The sequence below is a fragment of the Sorex fumeus genome, unplaced genomic scaffold, assembly GCF_029834395.1.
Source record: "Sorex fumeus unplaced genomic scaffold, SorFum_2.1 ptg000171l, whole genome shotgun sequence".
Classification (NCBI taxonomy): Eukaryota; Metazoa; Chordata; class Mammalia; order Eulipotyphla; family Soricidae; genus Sorex; species Sorex fumeus.
Window position 1 is genome coordinate 7115310 of NW_026606228.1, and position 17736 is coordinate 7133045.

Sequence of the window (17736 nt, forward strand, 5' to 3'; positions counted from 1 at the left end):
GCAGGCCAAAAATAATTTATTTTATATTCCTTGTTACTCCTAAATAGCTAACAGAATGATCAAAAACTGTTTCAATAGAGGAAAATTTGTGAAAATTGTTATATCTCACTACGGAAATATTCAGTCCTTGTCTGAGGTTTTACTAAGCTGTTGCTGCAAGTTAACCTTCTGTGTGAAATGTTTTTGTTAGTGGAGATGGATTGGTTCTTATGTTACATCCCATCTATCTACCACTGTGATGTCAGCTGTAGGTAGATACTGGAGATGTTGTGTGGCCACCTTTGTAGCTGCATAATCCAAAAAATCCAGAATTCTTAACTCAGCAGTCTGGCTGGAGTTAGATTTTTAACTGGGTAGTGGCTTTGGAACGTGGGGGCTGCTTCCAAGGCTTTGTTTGGATGCCCTTCTCCAAGAATACCAGGAGATCTCAGCCGTGAACAGGTGTCCAAGAAATTTTTGCAGCTGGGTGATCTCTTTTGAGATGTATTTGTGTCTCTGGAACAAGGTCAGGAGAAGAGCAGGTATGGCAGCAGTGGTAGGAAGTGGGCGTGGTTGCCGGAGGCTTGAGGAAGTAAAGGAAGAAGGGGGTGGGGGAAGGTCGTCCATCAGGACTCTGAGAAGGCCTGGAGACCAAATTGTTTTTCAGTATACTGACCACATTTAGGCCAAATTGTTTTTCAACACACTGACTGCATCTACCCAAAATGCACTTCACAATAATAGCAAGAACTTTGCCTCTAGGGGGCAGGAAAACATATAGTCGTGGGTTGGGTTTTTGGTTTTAGTAACTCCTAGTTGGATGACTTAGTTAACTTCAGTCTCCTCATCTATGATGAGGAGACTAACAGCACTTCATTGAGTCATGTGAATCAATCGCATGCACATAAATAGTTCTTAGACATATAGTTCTTAGACATGCACCTGACAGACAGTAAATGCTAAGTAAATGTTAGATATTAATGTTATCATTATGGCTCTCTATCTCCCACAGCTTAATACAAGTATGGAAAAAAAGCTTTTCACAAATATCAGCAGAGTTGGACTACATTTTAAGCCAAATAAGTGGAAATATGTGATGATGATGAGAGTTATCGCTAACCCATTTTTCTCCCCCCTGAGATAAAATGTGCTGAGAATCAAACCCAGAGCCTTACCACGCAAGGCATGTGTTCTGATATTTCAGTCACAACCCTAATGCCTGAAGATCTTTTAGAGGCATACTATAAGTGGATGAGCAAGGATCAGAGGGAGAGCTGAGAAAGTTTTTTCTCAGAGAAAAAGCATAACTTATCAGCACAGGAATTAAGCATCTGTTCAAAGCAAATGTTTAGTCCCAGGTAGTACACTCACTGAAGTTTTGGAATAATCCCCAAAAGATTCTCTCCACCACATACAGCCACATGGAGGTGCAAACTAACTTCAATAATAGGTTGAACAATTTGCCATGATAGTGAGTATATATAGTGGAACTGAAAGAAAATTTTCTGGCTTTTTTTTTTTGCTTGCCTGATATTTTGGTCAGGAGGCTCCCAGCAGTGCACAGGGCTTACTCCTGGCTTATATCAGGTACCAATTCTGGTGGGCTTAGTGGAACCTATGTGTTACCTGAGATCAAACCCATGTTGGCTCCATGCATGGAAAAGCACCCTACACACCGTACTATCTCTGAAGTCTTGAGTTTTTGGTTTTGTTTGGGGGTTATGCCCAGAGGTTCTCAGGGCTTCATCCTTGCTCTGTACTTAGGAAATTACTCCTGATAGTGCTCAGACCATATATAGTGCTGGGGGCGGGAAGCGATGAAAGTGGGGTTGGTTGTATGCAAGGTAAGCACCTTAACCACTGCACTTTATCTCTGAACCCAATGCCTTATGTTTTCGACGAAATCCTTGGACTTAGCTGTAATTTTTAAGGTTTACCTCCTCTTAAATGCCACGGGTAGAGAGTAAGTTCCACGAACTTAAAATCTGTTCGATTTCAGGGTAATTAAGGTCCTTGCCTATCACTAGCTTGTGGACAAACTAGTTTGCACACAACAGATCCATTCATACACCTCTTTGTGCCATTGTTTCCCTTCACTAGTGCTGGTAATCAAGAACTGAATTTAGAAACAAAAGTCACCTCCACATTATCAGGGACACAAAGGACAAAAGAGAAACCTGAGGCTCTGTTTCATGAACATGCCTAGTGAAACTGCCACACACTAACAGAAAAGAGCCCTCTTTTGAGTCACTGGCCAGCTCTAAGCTCATTCTTAAGAACAAACATGTAATGTTTCCAGGAATCAAACTGCTCTTGGTTTAGTCTCTAATCAAAAGTCTTAGAAAAATCAGACCTAGGGCTCCAGACGATGGATGGCTCCATGGCAACACTTGCCAGGCAAACCGAGGCTGCAGTCACAAGCCCTGGTGCCGCCCCCATATAATGAGGTGATCTGGATAGCTCTGCTGATGGGATCCCTAGGGAGAAAGGACCAATAAGGATGAATCAAAGGCTTGAAAGGCACCTAAGTCATGAGTTTAACCTCTGGTGCATGTGCTAAGGTGATGCTGACAGTACCACTTTCTGGGACCCCCCAGTGAGGGGGAAAAAGAGAAAGGAAAAATCAAGAGCTCTTTGCTAGGCCATTGAAGAGTTTCATTTTATCATAGGGAAAAGAGACAGAGATCAGAACCACCATGCACACACAAAAAAAATTAATGTTGTCCTCATGCACGGAGTGGGACACCAAAGCTTAACTGAGTCGCATTCCAACACCTGCTTGTCGACTAGACAAAGAACAACTTAGATTTGAATTACGCTATGCTATCAAGGATAAAGGTCTCTGTAATCTCCACACAGACCATCTTCTGCACCTGCTAAAACAATCCACTCTCTCTGTCAACAAGTACACAACAAGCCTATTGTACTGTTCTCCAGAGATGAGACTACTGGCATCCAGTTGTCACTGGATGAGTGGGTGTGAGTGGGTGTGACTGGGGTAGCAGATGTGGGCCTTTCTAGTCTACGTCAGAGGAAACTTAGAGAGCCAGCAACTAAGACTGCTGTGAACTATGACTCATGTGTCTGTCTTTAATGGTATCAAAACTAACCCCTTAGGCTAGACCCAGAACTCCAACAAGCTGACTGGAATAAGCAATGTGAAGATTTGGTGACAATTCCCAACATCCATGTCAAGTCACGAGCACAGACCAGGAATGTAACTCAGCAGCAAGGTACTTGCCTTGTATGTTTGAGGCCCTGAGTTCAAGCCCCAGTCCCTACCTCACCTGCAAAATCTAATACTGATCCTCAAATATCACTAATTTGTCTTAATGAAAGACTAGATCCACAAACAAAAGCTATTTTTCAAACGCTCAAGTACTTTGTATCTATATTGCATCTTCCATGCACTTCTTAAAACAAAACTTTTCTTCGTCTTCGAAGTACCAAGAGATCTTCCCCCTTCCAGAAAGAAGGAACTGCTTCCCCCATACACCTTGTTAATCTGATAAACACAATCAAGTTCCTATGAAGAGACATGTCAGATTAAGCCATCCTTCACAGGTTTCTTTTGGAGCCACACACCTGACATTGCTCAGGAGCTACAACTGGCTTAGTGCTCAAGACCATGTGGTGCTAGGGACTGATCCCAGGTCTCCTATGTGGGCTCTAGCTCTTTCAATCATTTCCCTGGCTCCATACAACATTTAGAAAATGTTTGGGCCACATCCAGTGGTGCGCAGGGATTACCCTTGGCTCTGTACTCAAGGATCACTTCTGGTGGTACTCAGACCTTACTACTGGGTATGCTCAGGGATCATTCCTGCTGGTGTTCCAGGGACCTATGTGGTGCTGGCTCAAACCTGGGTTGGGCATATGCAAGGCAAGCACCTTACCCACTCTATCTTTCCAATGACCCTCTACAAATTTTGACTCATCTCGAGCTTCTATAGCCGAGCTAGATAATAGGACTCGAATGTGTCTCAGTACTCACAAGGTGGAACTGTTCAGCAGTAACCAGCAATTCCAGGCTGGGCTGGTATGCCATGTCCCATCCCCTCTCCTTTGCACACTAGTTTACCAGAAAAAACAATGATAGTGATGCAGACTACAATTCTCATGAGACAACTCTTACAAAAGAGATTGGTAAGTCGAGCTGGTAAGAAAGTAGACAGACTGCATGGCAAGGCTGTGCCTCAAGGACCAGCTATGTGGATTGGTGAGTTCTGCTTCTAAGTCTCTCTAAGAACTTTTCACTCTGTTTTTTTTTTCTCTGCTGCTCTTTATCAGTGCGATAAATCAGCCAATACATACAGATGACTCTAATAAATGAAGAACAAGAGAAAGTGGGTTGATTTTGTTAGGAAAAGATTAGCTACCGTATAAAACAGCTGAAGAACAATCAAGTGTTAGGATGGTGATTCAGATGCTAGAGACTGTGAGTGGTCAGAGAAGAACTCTCTTGGGAAACTGGAGGCTGCTTAACATTGTTCCCATAGCTGCTGTGAAGGAGGGCTTTATGGAAGAGATGTCCTTGGAAGGGCAGAAAGAGCCCAAGGAGTAGAGCCCCACTGTGGCACTTGGTCCCACATTACAGAAATAAGCCCTTTGCTAAAAATTCACCCTCATATGAATCCAGTGTCTGGTTTCTAACATACTATCTACACCTCTAGAGCACAGTAAATGTAAAATCACCTACAAAATTAGTTCATGGTTCTTTTGATGATACTCAGGGTCTGCTGAGAAGGAAACATTTCCTTGGACACTAAAAACAAATTTAAGGGGCTGGAGAAAATACAATGAGTAGGGTGTTTGCCTTGCATTAAGCCAACCTTGGTTAGATTCCATGAATTCCCACATGGTTCTCTGAACCCAACCAGTAGAAATTCCTGAGCACAGATCCCGGAGAAATCCTTGAGCATTGCCAAGTGTGGGCTCCCAAACCAAAAATAAATACGAATCACGAATCACGACCATCCTGTTATTCGTCGATTGCCTCGAGCAGGCCCCAGTAACATCTCCTTCATCCTAGCCCTGAGATTTTTAAGAAAGTGCTATACTCAAGGCTCTTTAGGAGAATGAGACCCATCACTGTTACTGGTATTTGGCATATTGGGTACGCCACGGGGAGTTTGCCAGACTCTGCCGTGTGGGCAGGTTACATTCGGTAGCCTGCCAGTTTGTCCAAAGTAGAAATGAGATAATAAGATGTCATAATAAGATGTCGCGTGGCCGCAAATGCGGCCGCGCGGTTCCAGGAGCTGGGTTTTATAGTCTCTGAGTCTTGGCCATTGATGGGATTACATGGTGCCAGGGGGCCCGTTGGTGGGTGTGACCCCCGCCTACTGGAATAAATAAATAAATAAAATAAAAATCAATTTTAAATCAACCTCCAAATTTACTGCTCTGTAAGAATGCATCACCCTGCTTTGTTCCAGCAATGAGGAAAATTAACCAAATGGGCATTTGCAATTCTGAAGTAATGAGCCATCCTCTCACTGAGGAGGATCAAAATCACTTATGCGACAAGCAGGCTAAATAGTTACCAAATTTCTGTATAAAAATATAACAAATTTTGAATATAACCAAATTCCTATTATGTTTTAAGCTCAAGAACTTAAAACACATTCCTGCTGCCTATTATATTTAGCCTCAAATTCCACAAGCCAGTATTCTGAGGCCTTCCATTAACTGGTCTTATCTAATCATCATTATAAGGTTCCTGTCTTCTCATTGCTCTGTTCTAAAAACATCCCCCTAATTGCCCTGAATTCACTAGCTTCTTGCTATTGCAAGAAGGCATGAGGTGCCTCCTTTGTTCTTAGACACAATACCAGCTCTGACATCTCCCAGGAGGAAGATTTAGGAGGTCTCTTCTCTCCCTCAAAAAACGTGTCAACTGATGTCAGCAGTCCAGGGGACATCCCTGCTCTCTGTGCTCACTTTTCCCAAAATAGCTGATCACTATACACAATTAAGACTCATTCTCAAAAGATAGCAGAGGCATTCAGCACAGACTGACACTAAAATTCATCACCACAGTAGCAGACAGTGAAAATACACAGATAAATTCTTAATGACAGAACCATACAGAATTGTTCAGGGAAAGCATGCTCTTCGGGAGACAGTACTCAACCTTTCTCCAAAGAGCACACTTTCTGTGTAGGGGGGGGACACACCCTGCTGTACTTAAGGCCTACTCTTGGCTCTGTGCTCAGAAGTCACTCCTGTGATCCTCAGGGGACAACAAACATTGCCAGGAATTGAACCCAGATTGGCTGTGTGCAAGACAAGCACCTCACCCGCTACGCCATCTCTTCAGCCCCCAAGAGAGCACACTTTATAGGAAGTCAAAGTTTAGCTAAGCACTGTAGCAGATTGATTGATATCAAAGAGGCAACTATACCTTTCTAAGACAATCACTTGGTTGGTCAGGTCACAGACAGAATCTTAGGCTACTTGAAGCACAGGCCTAAACTTCCAGAGAGCAATTTTCCAGAGAATTCATATGCAGAGATCATAACAGAGTCACTTTTTCCACTTCCAAGTTCACTTGGACTTTGACACAGCAGGCAATGATTTTTCTGCCATGTCAGGGCTTGGCTTTGGTCTTAAGCTGGTAACTTGGTGCTGTCAAAACTTCCTTTTCTCTTCTAATTATCCAGAGGGACATAGCACCCCTTTCACCCACAGAATAACAAAGTAGGATCAAAGAGTGTTTACATTTCTCCAATCTGTCCTCAACCTAGTACAGAGATCAGGAGTGGCAACAGAGGTAATGATTCCCTTGTTAATTTACAAAACTCCTAAGATCACATGAAGAGATGGGTGTCTCTCTACTCAAGTCTACCAGAATGCCCTGCCCCCAACGCTACCAGATTTCAAGTTGCCTTCATTTTGAAACGCATCCGCTGGTGAGGCCCACATAACCTAGAGGCCACTAAGTAAATTAAAAACACTAGAGCTAGGAGCCAGAAAGAAAGTGCAGAAGTAAGGTATTGCCTTGCAAGCAGCTGACCCTGATGCAATCCCACACTGTGAGCAGGGGTTCCTTCGCGCAAAGTCAGGTATATCCCCAAAGCACTATTAGATGTGCCTCACCAACCCACCCCACCCCAACCCTGAAAAATAAAAAACACTAACATGACGCCAGGATATGCTGGTCTAGCATCTAGCACTATGTATTGCTTTAATAATTTGAAAGTCTTCAGAAGTCCATGCTGAAAAGTTAACAATGAGATAAAAGGTAGTGTCCTATAGATAGACATTGACTGATAAAGCAATCTTGACGAGATAACCTCATTCTTTCGAACAGGCTAGTCTCCATTGCCTCATCTATCTCAACCATTCTATGACTATATGAATTTAGATGGGTCCATTAAAGTGCATCTACAATGTACTCATTCAGCAATATTTAATAACTATCTCCTCTATGTAAGGAGAGCATAGTGGGGGATACACAGACACAGGAGGTACTCCCTGCCATGCAGAATTCAAAATGCAATAACCACAGAATTCAGGAATAGAAGAAATGTCCTCTAAGGATTTCCCATTAAATGAATGGTCTCACCTATGTCCATTACAGCATTATTCACAATAAGATCTGGAAACAATCCAAGTTACCTAAGAGATAACTAGATAAAGAAACTGTGGAGCACATACACAATGGAATACTACTCAGCTATTTAAAAAGAGCAAATCCTGCAATCTGCTGGAAGGTGCATGGAAATGGAGGGGATCGTGTTGAGTGTAGTCGGAGAAAGAGGAACACATACGAAATGATCTTTCTCAGGGCTGGAGCAATAGTAAAGCAGGTTGGGCATTTGCCTTTCACATGGCCAACCCGGGTTCAATTCCCGGTATCCAATATGGTCCCCCAAGCACTCACTGCCAGGAGTAATTCCTGAGTGTTAGAGCCAGGAATAAATCCCTGAGCATCGCGAGGGTGTGACCCCCCCAAAAAAAAAACTTTCTCATGTGAACTATAAAGAAATAGTAAAAAAACACACACACACAATTAAAGAGACTAGGAGCAATAGTACAGCTGGTTAAGTGCTGCCGTGCATTCAGCCCTCCTGGGTTCTATACCAGGCTTCCCCTATGGTCCCTCCAAGCACCACCAGAAGTGAGTCCTGAGCACAGAGCCAGAAGTAAGCCCTGAGCACAGACAGGTGTGCTCCCAAAACAAATCAATAAACAAAAACCATTGAGGGGACCGAGAGATAGGACAATGCGCAGGGCTCTTGCCTTGCATGCAGCTGACCAGGATTTGATCCTTGGCACCCCATATGGCTCCCCACCTCCAGCTCCCCTTGAATGCAGAGCCAGAAGTAAACCCTGAACAATGCCAGGTTGCCCACAAAAAACAAAAATAAATAAATGGTATACACAGTTAATCCTGTGAGTGCAGAAATTACTAGAGAAAGTTTCATGAAGGAGGACATAAGGGTCTTAGAAGAGCGGTAGAATCTGGATAGGCTAGAAAGTGGAATGATTGCTATGCAGTAGCACTGTAGTACTGTCCTGCCGTTGTTCATCGATTTGCTCGAACAGGCATCAGTAACGTCTCCATTGTGAGATTTGTTGTTACTGTTTTTGGCATAGCGAATATGCCATGGGGAGCTTGCCAGGCTCTGCCATGCGGGCAGGATACTCTCGATACTTGCCCGGCTCTCTGAGAGGGATGAAGCAATCAAACCCAGGTCGGCCACGTGCAAGGCAAACAACCTACCCACTGTGCTATCGCTCCAGCCCTTGTTATGCAGTACTACAGTTTTTTTTCCAATTCATTATACCCATACCTCAGTACATTGAAAGCACCAATGAAGGTCAGTTCCACAGTGTTTGACAACACCTTGATTTAACTCTCTCTAGTTGTAAAGCTGTGAAGCATAAGTACTGATACAACAGCAAACAATTTTGGGGTGAAGAGTCATAAAGTCATTCCAGCCACAAGAGATGTTCAAGGACCTTAACCTCACTAGCAGTCTGGTCACAAAGCAAAAAAGGATTGCTAGGAAGCCAATTCCAGAAGCCAGCACACTTGGTCCTTTCACCAGGACAACACTTTAATAGGAAGCTGAGTTTGACTAGATAACACACTACACCCTCAGTGGCTGGACAGCTTCCAGGTAGTCAGTGTCATTAACCTTATAGCCCTCTTTTCCCCAAATGCTGATTACCACCCTGTGGGCAGTGCTGAAAGGATCTGAGGAAGGGAGAAAGGAAGGGAGGTTGTAGCTTCAGGTGCAATTGAGAGGTGCTTTCTTATTCAAGGAGGGTCTTGAGTGACTTCACTTCTGTAAAGTGGGTGGTAGGCCCAAAAGTTCTGGGAATCTCTATGCTCTAGTATCCTGAATTTCTCGCCAAGCTGGTGACTGTGTTCTGCACACAAATTCGATACGGTTTGGAACAAGAATGGTTCATATGCTCAAAACTGAAAATGGATACGCATTCACATTTCCTAAACTCCTCACCCTAAGAATAAGTTAGGAAATCCTGGGGTTGGAGTGATAGTACAGCAGATAGGTCATTTGCTTTGATGCAGCTGATGCGGATCTGATCTCCTATATGGTCCCTCCAAGTCCTGTCAGGAGTGACTCCCTGAGCACAGAACCAGGAGTAAACCCTGAGCCCTGCCAGGTATAACACCAAAACCAAAACCGAAAAGTTAGGAAATCCTTTACTTAAGCACTACACAATTTCCTCCCTTCAATATAGTCGATTGCCTCGAGCAGGCCCCAGTAACGTCTCCTTCATCCTAGCCCTGAGATTATATTCAAGGCTCTTTAGGAGAGCCTTTCAATATAAAGAGCCCTAAAGAGCCCTTCAATATAAAGACAATTTAATATAATTGATAAAGACTCTCCTTTCCTGCATGTGTATTTGAATCTTCCAGAGAGACAAAAGAAACATAGAATTTCAGGTTCTCCAAGTTGCAATGAGCTTAGTGATAATCTGGCCCAATTTCCCATCCCAGACAGGAATGTACTTTGTGATACCAGCACTGAGCAATGACCCACCCAGTTTCTTTAAAAACACTTCTAATAATGCAGAGTTAACTGGTCCCTGAATAGACATTTTTCTTTTTATGTATTCAGTGTAATGTGTCCACTGAAAATTACAGGTCCCTCCTTTGAAATGTTTAAATGTATAAAAGCAAATCAAAACTAAAAAGACGTGGACTGGCACTACTAAAGCTGCTTGTGTTTCATCAAGGGGGACCCATGTGCCCAACCAGGCTTCTCCAGCCATCTGGTTTACCCAGTATTGTGCCACAGACAACTGCAGGTAAATGGGTACTTGCTCATGAGCATGACTCTGTTACTAAAATACAGACCCAGATGTGCCTCATGATCTTGACTCCCAGGTCAGAAAGATAATATAAAAGATAAAGCACATGCCTTGCGTGCATCCAACTCCTGTTCAATCCCTAGCACTATGTATGCTTCTCCTGCACAGAGCCAAGAATACTAGTGCCTGAGCATTTCTGGGTGTGGTCTCAAGCTCTCCCACACAGGGAAAAACTGGTCTGGAATCTCTTCCCCAAGGCAAAATTGCAACCATTGAGCCCTAAGGCTACCTCAAGAAGACCTCAGCAGAAGTCTTGCAGGTATGAGACCCAGAGGTCAAATTCTACCTCTACCCAACATACTGAGTGTGATGTTGGCAGCACTGCTATTTTTGATCCCCAGTATAGCAACGAAATAGGCAAACCCCAACTGAGCACTGCAACAAGGTTGTGTGAGCACCACAACTATAGTGTTCAATCCTCCCACCTCCACAAGTACCACAACCAAGTATCAAACAATAAAGAGAAGAAACATTAAAGTGTTTTTATTTTGAAAAATTAAAGAAGGGGCTGGAGCAACAGTATAGCAGGTAGGGTGCTTTTCTTGCACAATGGCTGACCAGGATTCAATTCCTGGCACCACAACGGTCCCCAGAGCCCTGCCAGGAGTGATCCCTGAGTACAGAGCCAGAAGTAAGCCCTGAGCAGTCAGATGTAGCCCGAAATATTCTTTTAAACATCTTAAAAACTAAAAAATAAATTTAAAGAGACAGAAAAATAGTACAGGAATTAAAGCATTTACCATGCATTTGGCAGATCCAAGTTGAATCCTGTACACCACACATATGGTTCCCTGAGCACCTCTAAAAGTAAGTCCTGGGGCTGGAGCAATAGCACAGCGGGTAGGGCATTTGCCTTGCACGCGACCAACCTGGGTTCGATTCTCAGCATCCCATATGGTCCCCTGAGAACCGCCAGTGGTTATTCCTGAGTGCAGAGCCAGCAGTAAGCCCTGTGCATCGCCAGGTGTGAGCCAAAAAGCCAAAATAAATAAATAAATAAAAGTGGACTGACCACAGGGTGTGGTCCAAACTGCCCCCCCCAAAAAAAATCCTCATTTTTTTTGCTTTTTGGGTCACACCTGGCAATGCCCAGGGGTTACTCCTGGCTCTGTGCTCAGGAATTACCCTTGGCGGTGCTCAGGGGACCATATGGGATGCTGGGAATCGAACTCGGGTCAGCCGCGTGCAAGGCAAACGCCCTACTTGCTGTGCTATTGCTCCAGCCCCCAAAAACCTCATTTTTAAATGCAGCCTTCAGAAAATGTAGAGTCTGCTCCTGCACAATTTGAAAATGAAAACAATACTTTGTCCACTGGTGGTGGGATTGGTGATAGAACATTGTATATCAAAAACCCAACTATGGGTCTTATAATTCACGATGTTTTAATAAAATTAAATTCTAGGGGAAACAATAGTCCTTTGTCATTGATGGTTCAGAAACCTTCATCTACCTAAAGACTGGGGACTAACTAAGCAGATTTCCTGACCCTACACTGTGTCACCACCACTACCATCTCATGGAGTTGGTAGTACATTTTAGACTTCAAAGAAATGGTTAAACAAGAAAGAATATATTCCGAGCAGAAATGATAATGCACATATGTTAAGGCACTTAACCAGCGAGCCTTGGTTCATTCCCTGGCATCACATATGTCACCTGAGCACCACCTGGAGTGATTCCTAAGCACAGAGCCAGGAGAGTTCCTAAGTACTGCCGGTAACAGCCCAAAGCAAAAAGAGAGACTTCATGCCTCAAAGGAGTATTTGTGTATTTTGCAAAAGGCACGTACTGCCTAGAATGTTTGTATAACCACACACACACATACACACATACACACATGCACACATTCACAAAGACTCTACCGTTCCCAGTGAAAAAAGGATTTGTCACCAGGGTTCACCCTGCTTGGTTAGATTTCTACTTCCCCATTCCATTCCTCACAAGACATATTTATTTCTGCGTCCCCTCCCCCTCCCACAACTCCCTCCTTCAGTCCTATCTTTAAAAAGATTTACTTTATTACCTGGGCAGTTCCAAATTGCCTTTCATATTTGAGAGCAAAGCACAAGAAATCAGTAGGGTTGGGGATAGTCATCCTGGTTGAAAACTTGACCTGCCCCCAGTAAAACTGTAAACTTGGCTAATTATAAGCTTCATCCCACTGACAATTTTCTTTGGAAGTCGTCAGGGCCCAAGCAGAACAGATCACAATCAAAATCTGTCTGGGCTCCCTCGTATTAAAAGAGGCAGATGTCAATAGCTCCACATTTCAAGATGCCCTGGCCAGTCAAACCAGAGATTTCCTGGGTCCAGAATTAGCAGCTCCCTTAGAGTCTGGCAACAAATTTCATATCTGATTCGAACGGTCTCAGTCCAAAAAAAATTAGCCCCCGGTGTTGATTCATGGCGCTGGTGATGGCAAAAAGAGGTAGTGATTCAGTAGGGAAAGAACAAATGGGGAGAATAATAGCAGAGTTCAGTTCTGTACTTGCAGAAAGAAGGTGTGAATAAAGCAAAGAAAACTTGAAGAAAGGAAAGTTTTTTGTTTCAGTTTTTGGACAACATCTTGCAGTGCTCAGGGCTTCCTCCTGGCTCTGCGCTAAGGGATCACTCCTACTGGGGCTCAAGGGACCATACAGAGTCCCAGGATAAAAGCTCGGTCAGCGGTGCACAAGGTAAGTGACCTGCCTGCTCTGCAGCCCAGAAAGGATTTTTTAAAATATTATATATATTATATACATGCATTTTTAAATATTTTATCTCTGCCTGCATGATGGCACACTGCTGACTTTTTAACACAGGCACACACACATTCCCAGGAAATAGACTGGAAGGCAGCTAAAAAGTCATTATCTTTCTGTCTGACTTTACCCAATACTTCACAAAGTAAGCAGCAGTAGTAGCAGCAGCAGCAAACATGACTTTAACAAAACAAACAGCAACTCTGACCTTACTTTCCTAGATCTGTTATAAACTAGGTCCCCCACCTGCTGTTACTGTTACTCAAGCCAGCTGCAGCCATCACAAAGTCTGCAAAGCAAGCTAGAAAAATCACTCGATATACTAGGCAAGTTTGCAGCCCTCACAGAAAGACAAAAATGAGCCAAGATACCAGGCTCATTTTACTTACCCCCAAAGGTAGTCTGTTCAAAAGCCCCCTGCTTCCTCCCATAGTCATGCCTCAACATGGCAGCTCAATTTCCAGGTCAGCCGTGTACTGTAGTTGACTCGTACCAGGTGTGGCTCATCATCTACATACACCTCTTAGTTCCTCAAGGCCCTCCTGATAATAATCCCAAAACAATTAGCGTCGCTGCCATCCCTAGAGTGTACAGCATTCTCAGCACACCCAGCGGTCATGCCACAGGGCTACCTCCCTAGAGTGTGACCTAAACACACCTGACACAGTGGCTCAAATACTAGTCACAGAAAAAAAAATCTCCAATGTTGGTCTTAGGCACATACAGAATAGAGTTGCATATGTTGAGCAATTTTGAGTGAAAAAAGAGCAACTCAGATTTAATAAGCTCATGTGTGCCACGCACACAGCTAGTGACACAGCTGAGGTGTGAGCCAGCCAATCTACAGACTATCAAATCAATTGACTTTTCAATTAAACAGCTAGCTGAGATATGAGTACTGATGAAATAGGATCCAGAATAACAGAATAAGGGAGTAGCATGGCAAGAAAGTATGACCACGTAGGAAGTTACAATATGCTCGAGAGGTATGGGGACAAAGCAGTTGTCACCATGCACCTAAGGAGACCATTGAAATGGGAAGAGAGTAAGAAAAACAAACTCCCTTATTTCCTCTCGTGTGCTTAAGCGTAGCCCCAAAACAGTGCTATGAAACTGGCATCAATGATCTTGATTTGGGGGCTAGAAGATACAGTAGAGGGGTTAAGTCACTTCCCTTGCACACAACCAACAGCAGCTTAATCTTGGAACACTGACAGGAGTGGTCATTAAGCACAGAACTAGGATTAAGCCCCAGGGCAAGCCCCGCAGCACAGCTGGGTGTGGCCCCAAGACCAAAATCAAACACACAATTCTTTGGAGGAAACACCTCCTCTACTGTAAACAAAGCCAAGGACGGAACTGGCATCATCTATAAATATTATGCCAGACCTCAGACATCCAAGGACCATCCACAAACTCCCCAGAAAGGTTATTCCCCTGGACGCAAAGAAATCATTATCACACAATTCAACTCAACAGAAACTTACTCGAAGGCGAAGAAGAGTGTGCACGTTCCTAGGATGAGGAAGAGGGTCAAATAGAAGATGCCCTTCTGCCGGGCCATCATGACACGGCCATCGCAGCAGAAGGTGTTTCTGCCTGGAAGTTTCTCCCATTTCCGCGTCACCTTCTTTCTCACCACCATCACAGACATGATTGGAAATTTCTGGTCCAAAACGGGCTTTGTGATTACAAGAAAGAAGAAACAGAAGCTGAACTCAGCTTTGAAATCACATTGCCTGCTGTGGCTGCCACTGGGTCAAACATCATCAAAAGTCCAATTTCTATCCCTGAGAAAAAGCACAAAAAGAAAACAAATTAGGCAGGCAAAAAAAAAAAAAAATAAGGCAATCCTTTCCCAAAAGCAGAAAGATGAGACCAGCCTAAAGGGATAGGGATGGGAAAACAGGAAAAGTTTCTTCCCAATCTGTGTTTGTCCTCTAAATAGTAGTAAAGGTGAAAGGTTCTTAGAAAAAAAAAAGAAAAGAAAAAGGGGCTACTACATCTTCCTAAATAAACCCAATCCTGGAGCTAGAGAGTTAGTACAGCGGTTAGGGTACTTGCCTTGCCCGCAGCTGACCCAGGTTGGATCCCTAGCATATCATGTCCTCCACTGAGCCTGCCAGGAGTGACTGTTGACTGCAGAGCCAGGAGTAACCCCCTGAGCACTGCCAGGTGTGGCCCCCATACAAAAATAAATAAAATAAACCAAACTCACTAGACTTACAATAGAATATTAATGATCTGGCCATCACAAAATCTCAAAAACAGGAATCTTATAGGCAATAACCTCTGCACTTTGAAATGAGTAAAAACTTAGAGGAAATAACTTATCCAGGGGTCACACTACGGCAAAGCTAAGCCAAGAAACATTTATGCGGGCTTACAATCCAGGATACTGGCCACAGTACCACAATGTTCTATAACCATCATTAAGAGGGCTCTAAAAATAATAGCGGCGCTTCAGTGCTGACAGATGCATTCCCTCCTCCCCCACTTCTTCACCTTCTTTCTTCAATTAGCCGCTCAAATCTGAATCACATCAGGGAATAAATCATCACTCTTTGGCAGGGCAAGCCTCTGGACATTCTGTACACAGTTGCAGGTTCTATTTACTGCAAACAGATTTCTTCGGATCAAATCCTCTGTTAACTTCCTAAAGTCTGGGAAATGAACCCATCCTTTGCTGGTCAAGCCTAACATTTGTAGCCATCTGAATGAAACCACATCACAGACGTGGTAGGTGAAAAGCTGACCTAAGCGGGAGAGGTTCTAGAATGGCTGGCAGCTGATAGCTGGTTTGGAGGGAGAAGAGGTGTGGGGGGTGGGGAGATGGTAGCAATTACGGGAAAAGTCACAAAGGTGCTTTCTGGGACATGAATTCATAAGTTCCAGCGCTGCTGAGGCTCCTAGGCACCCCCCTCGCCCGGCCTTTCTCAATATCCCTCCCCCCTGCACCGCCCCGTCTTTCAAGGTGTGGTGCGGTGGCTTCTATTTACTGACACCAATTGCCCCCACGCTGTTGGCAAGCAGCGGGCGGAAGCCTGCAGTCCGACAGACTGAAGCGAACCATCCAACTTGAAAGCATTCCCGAGCTGGAGGAGAGATGCGCAGGGCCACGCAAAGGTTGCAGGCTGCGGGGTGGGGGGGGGGCGGGGACCGGGAGGGGGCACGAGAGGTGCAGCGAATACTTCCTTTGTGTGAAACTAACCTGGAAAACAATCTCCTCCAGATAAACCGGCCCAGCGGGAGGAGAGAGAGCAGGAAGGGGGCAGCCAGGCCTGGGAGAACAAAGATCAAAATCCATCCGAGCACCAGCCGACCGACTCGCCAGTCCAGGGCCCGAGGCCCGAGAGCTCGGACCAGGCAGCGGGCGGGCGCGGCCCCTGAGAGGCCCGCCCAGCCTCCGCCACGCAGCCGACCACCGCCCCAGGCAGGTTGGGACGCGCGCCACCTCCACCCGCTAGTACACACACACATACACACACACATACACACACACACACACACACACACACACACACGCCCCGCCACGTGTAGTCACCCCCGGCCGGGGAGGGGGGGTGGGAAAAGGAGGAGGACTCGGCAGCTGCCGAGTTGGGAAGGGCCGTGGCCACGTCCGCGAGCTCCGGAGCCGCCCCGATGGTTGCAGCCCACCGGGCAGCGGAGCCCAGAAGACACCACCGCCCCCCGCCCCCACCTCCTTGTTACCTGAACCCAGGAGACTGCACTCGGCGGGGAACTGACTGCAGGAAGTGTTCCGTCTCAGGGGGCCTTGTCGGCCGCCAGAGGTGGCAGCGACTGCTCCCCAGCCCGAAGGCTGCCTCCTCCTCACAAGGGGCCCCTAGGATCGGGGCCCTAAACCAGCTGTGGCAGCCGCCCACCGCTGGTCGAATGGAACGCTCCTCACGTCACCAGGTCGTTCCAGTAGTGGCTCGCTTTCTATTGGCTGAGCGTCCGTGGCGTCTCCGCCCTGCCACCCCTGCCCCAAACTGCTATTGGCTCGCTCAAACGCCACTTGACTATGCATCCGCCCCACTCCCCCACCCATCCCCGGGCTCCTTGCCCACCTGCCAAGCGACTAGGAAACCTTCCTTTGGGGTCCAAAGACGATCTGCGAAGTGGCGCCATCTATTAATATAGTGACGCACGAACGGAGGTGAAGAGTAGTGCAGGCGGGCGTGGAGGAATGAGGGACCAGTCTCCCTCCCCACCCCCTAAGCAGTACTCGCTCTCAGATCCGGTGCTCGCCTCAAACTCGGTCTGCTCTGGGCCTCTCCAGCCCTACTTGCAGGAAATCAACGGCAATTCGGGATTTCACACTTTCTCAGTATGAAAACAAATCTTCTGCTTCCCAAATCCCATTCACTAATTAGGGACCCCACCTTTGTCCCATGCATCCTGGCCTGCATCTCTCAGGCTTTATGAACAAAACAAGCAAACAAAGGATTTGAAGAGGATCCGTGTCCCCCAAGAGTTTTAGAACCATTTGGGCAATACCGAAAACAAATAGTGGATGGTAAGGAAGTTAGCGAGGCTGTTGACTACTTCTTCTAGAGAGGAAGTAGATAGAAGATTGACCCCAAGGCTATAAATCACTATTAGCTTTCTAGAATTCATGATAATACTGGAGAGCTAAAGCAGAATCCCCACACCCACCCA

The 17736-nt window shown here is 45.3% G+C and overlaps 1 protein-coding gene across 1 annotated transcript in view; it reads right to left on the minus strand.

Moving 5' to 3' along the window:
* ZDHHC9 (zinc finger DHHC-type palmitoyltransferase 9) overlaps positions 1-16344 on the minus strand; it is a 51333-nt gene extending 34989 nt beyond the window's left edge. The window contains exons 1-2 of the mRNA XM_056107724.1: positions 16286-16344; positions 14562-14864 (exon numbers count right to left, since the gene is read on the minus strand). Coding sequence (XP_055963699.1) covers positions 14562-14728 — 167 coding nt within the window. The 5' untranslated portion in view covers positions 14729-14864; positions 16286-16344. The remainder of the gene's footprint in view (positions 1-14561; positions 14865-16285) is intronic.
* Between the last annotated feature and the right edge of the window lie 1392 nt (positions 16345-17736).